Raw genomic sequence first — 2,910 nt, forward strand, 5'->3', positions numbered from 1 at the left:
GCTTCATCGTCATCAATCAAATATGTGCGATTGTGGCGCTGTGACTAAAACAGAGGGAGTTTCTTTGTCATGCTCCCACAGAACTGTGACTAAAACAGAGGGAGTTTCTTTGTCATGCTCCCACAGAACCAGCGTCCTCAACACTGCCTCCAGTAATCTTGGTTTGTGAATCCTCCTAAGAGCCAAAAAGGATATTTGAGCATAAGTAAAGGATTCAAGTTTTTCGCAAACAAATCGTGCAATGCTATGGAGTATAGATTCCAAGGATAGACAAGTTTAGCATCCACAAGAGTAAATGGTAATGACATAAGATTTGTAACACCAATGCCATCTCATATGATCTGCCGAAATGGCAAATGATAGGGGGCATGACAAGCACTGCATATCCTTGTGCCGTCATAAAATCTGCACAAACACATGCTAAATATTGCACCCTCCTACCAATATAAAATCTGCATTTGAACTCATGTACCATGAGTTATGCAAATCAGAAATGATGGTGTGGTACTTTATCAAGATTCAGTGTCAAGCAATTGCTGTGTAATGAATAAACAAAAAACAGTTGACTAAAATTGTAAAATGTGGAATTAATGGAAGATTATCACAATTATACAATAATCCAATGCTCGGAAGTAACTTAACAAAATCTAAGGACCAAACATCTGAAAATACTTTACCAGGGTACTCAAGCACGGGCTCACCTTGTTGCATACCAAAGAAGGAGGCCATGACATGAAGTAGGGATGAGCAGGGCTTGTATATGTATCATCAAATATCTTGTTTAGCTTTCCTGTTTCCAGGCAGAGGGATATGAGGGACTCGGTATGCTCACCATACTTAATACAGAGGTACACAAAGCCATCGATAAATGCCTCAATCTGCACCGTGGAATCATACTCTGTTGAAGACTTAGTGACATCAATGAATGTACTCAGTGAAAAAGTATCTTCCAGCATCCATTTCTCAACACCGTCATCATCGGCTCCCCAAACACGAACAACAAGTGTTCCTATCTTTGCGTCAGAGTCATCTACCCCAACCATACAGAGCTTCCCATCCTTGGTCTGGCCAAGCCTAAACAGCATATCCTCTATCTCTGCCAAGAAATGCGGCAAGCTCAATCTAGAAAATTGCATTGTCACGGTGTTGAGAGCGAGCACATAGGCTTGGCTCGCGTGTTTCCAATAGACAAATCCATTCAGCTGCGTGCCAGGGTAGAACAAGCGAACGTCGCCTTCAGGATGTGGCGGGGTCTCCACCCACGGAAAAACCTGCCACTCGCTGGTCGCCGTTGAGAAGACGGCTAGGCTCGGCGTGTCCTGGTGCTGGACACAGACCATACGGAACACGCTCTGGTCCTCTTCCGAGAAGAGGATGTGGAACTCAGGGGAGATGGAGAAGATGATATCCTCGGGCGGGTGGGGGAAGAGATGCAGTGCCTGCGTGAGGGGGTTGTAGGCAGCGATCTGGTCGGTGGCATTGTTGACGAGGACGACGTAGCCGCCGTGGAAGCTCTGCAGCTCCCACCCGAGGGTGGAGTCGCCGCTGTCTTCTGGGATCCGGGTGAGGAGGAAATCGGCGCCGCGGACGGCGGCCGTTAGGTCCGGGTCGGAGCGGCTGCGGAGGGGGACGAAGGGAGGGACGGCTTCGCGGCCGGGGTCGCAGAAGAAGCCAAGGATCTGCGGCGGGTGGAGTGCCCGGAATCGGCGGCGGAAGGCGGGGGACGAACGGACGGCGTGGAGGAAGGTGCGGCAGGCGAGCGCGGCGCGGACGAGGCTCGGAAGGGAGGGAAGGAGGAGGAAGATCTCACAAAGGAGGTCGTCGCCGATAGCAGTAATGGTGGTGGGCGCCGTCGGCGGGCGTTTCGCCGGCGGCGGTTGCCCGAGGTCGGAGGCCATGGCGGCGGAGAAGACGAGAGACGAGCGGCAGGGGCTGTGCCTTGTTCATCTCCCAGTTCTCGTGGCCGCCGCGATGGACCACAACTGGGCCTTGTCCAAGCATAGCTAACCAGGCCTCGGCTGGGCTGTTGCTTTATATGGGCCAAGAGTATACATCGGAGCACTGCTTTTCTACGACTGTGAAGCCCTGCATCCTAGAGGATATATTATATGCTTGCATTGCTTAAAAAAAGGATATGGTTGGATTGGACCCTATAGCCTCAAGGAAGAGAGCTTTCTAAAAAAAAGGCATTAGGAAGAGAAGCTCCATTTTTCCGCACGTGTTTGCACCTACCGGCCCCCCTTGTCTTCGGTGGGCACTTCGCCACGAGGAGACGAGGGAAACACGAAACAGAGTTGGAGTGTAGTTTAAATTTTTCTCAGGTTAGTTTTCTGTGTCCATGTCTGTGGCGACTCAACGGTGGAGGCAATGTCGCATGACTCTGTCCCCGTCCAGGTGTGGTTAACATGGCTGACAGGCACACATCAAGGTGTTTCTGGTGTTGTTGTCTCGTGGATCATAAGTATTAGATATGTGGATCATCATCCTACACTTTGTCCCGTCAAAGCGGTAATGGCAGAAAGTGGTTATCCTGTTTCACTCTTTTCTATTCTTGGCCTCTTCCTCGACAATATGGCAACAAAGCAGCGGTCCGACAACCTTCCATGCAAAGTGTGTGTCCCCGGCCACAATGCGTTTCAACGATTTTATGTTCTCATCCATTAGGACGAGCGACTCATGCGGCTTTTCAAAAGCTATGGTGTTAGTCCAGCTTGCGCAGGTTTGGTGTTCTATAGCTTTTGCGGCGAGGCTAGAGGAAAAGTGAAAGTGCAAAGGATGGAGCTAGAGACAATAAATTCAAATAACTTTGATATAATTTTTAGTTGTGTCGGAGATCTTCTTTTTAATACACTGCGATATTTCAAATACAAGATGAATTTCTTAATGCATGATGACTTTTTTTTATAAAAA

General features: G+C 49.0%; 1 protein-coding gene across 1 annotated transcript; it reads right to left on the minus strand.

Moving 5' to 3' along the window:
* Nucleotides 1-6: 6 nt before the first annotated feature.
* Nucleotides 7-1,936, minus strand: LOC123176969 (uncharacterized). Its single transcript, XM_044590963.1, has 2 exons — nucleotides 702-1,936; nucleotides 7-175 (listed from the first exon to the last, which is right to left on the minus strand). Exons 1-2 carry the CDS (start codon nucleotides 1,896-1,898, stop codon nucleotides 113-115), a joined length of 1,260 nt encoding a protein of 419 aa, XP_044446898.1. The 5' UTR covers nucleotides 1,899-1,936; the 3' UTR covers nucleotides 7-112.
* Between the last annotated feature and the right edge of the window lie 974 nt (nucleotides 1,937-2,910).

Source organism: Triticum aestivum, unplaced genomic scaffold (genome assembly GCF_018294505.1).
Source record: "Triticum aestivum cultivar Chinese Spring unplaced genomic scaffold, IWGSC CS RefSeq v2.1 scaffold170211, whole genome shotgun sequence".
Taxonomy (NCBI): Eukaryota; Viridiplantae; Streptophyta; class Magnoliopsida; order Poales; family Poaceae; genus Triticum; species Triticum aestivum.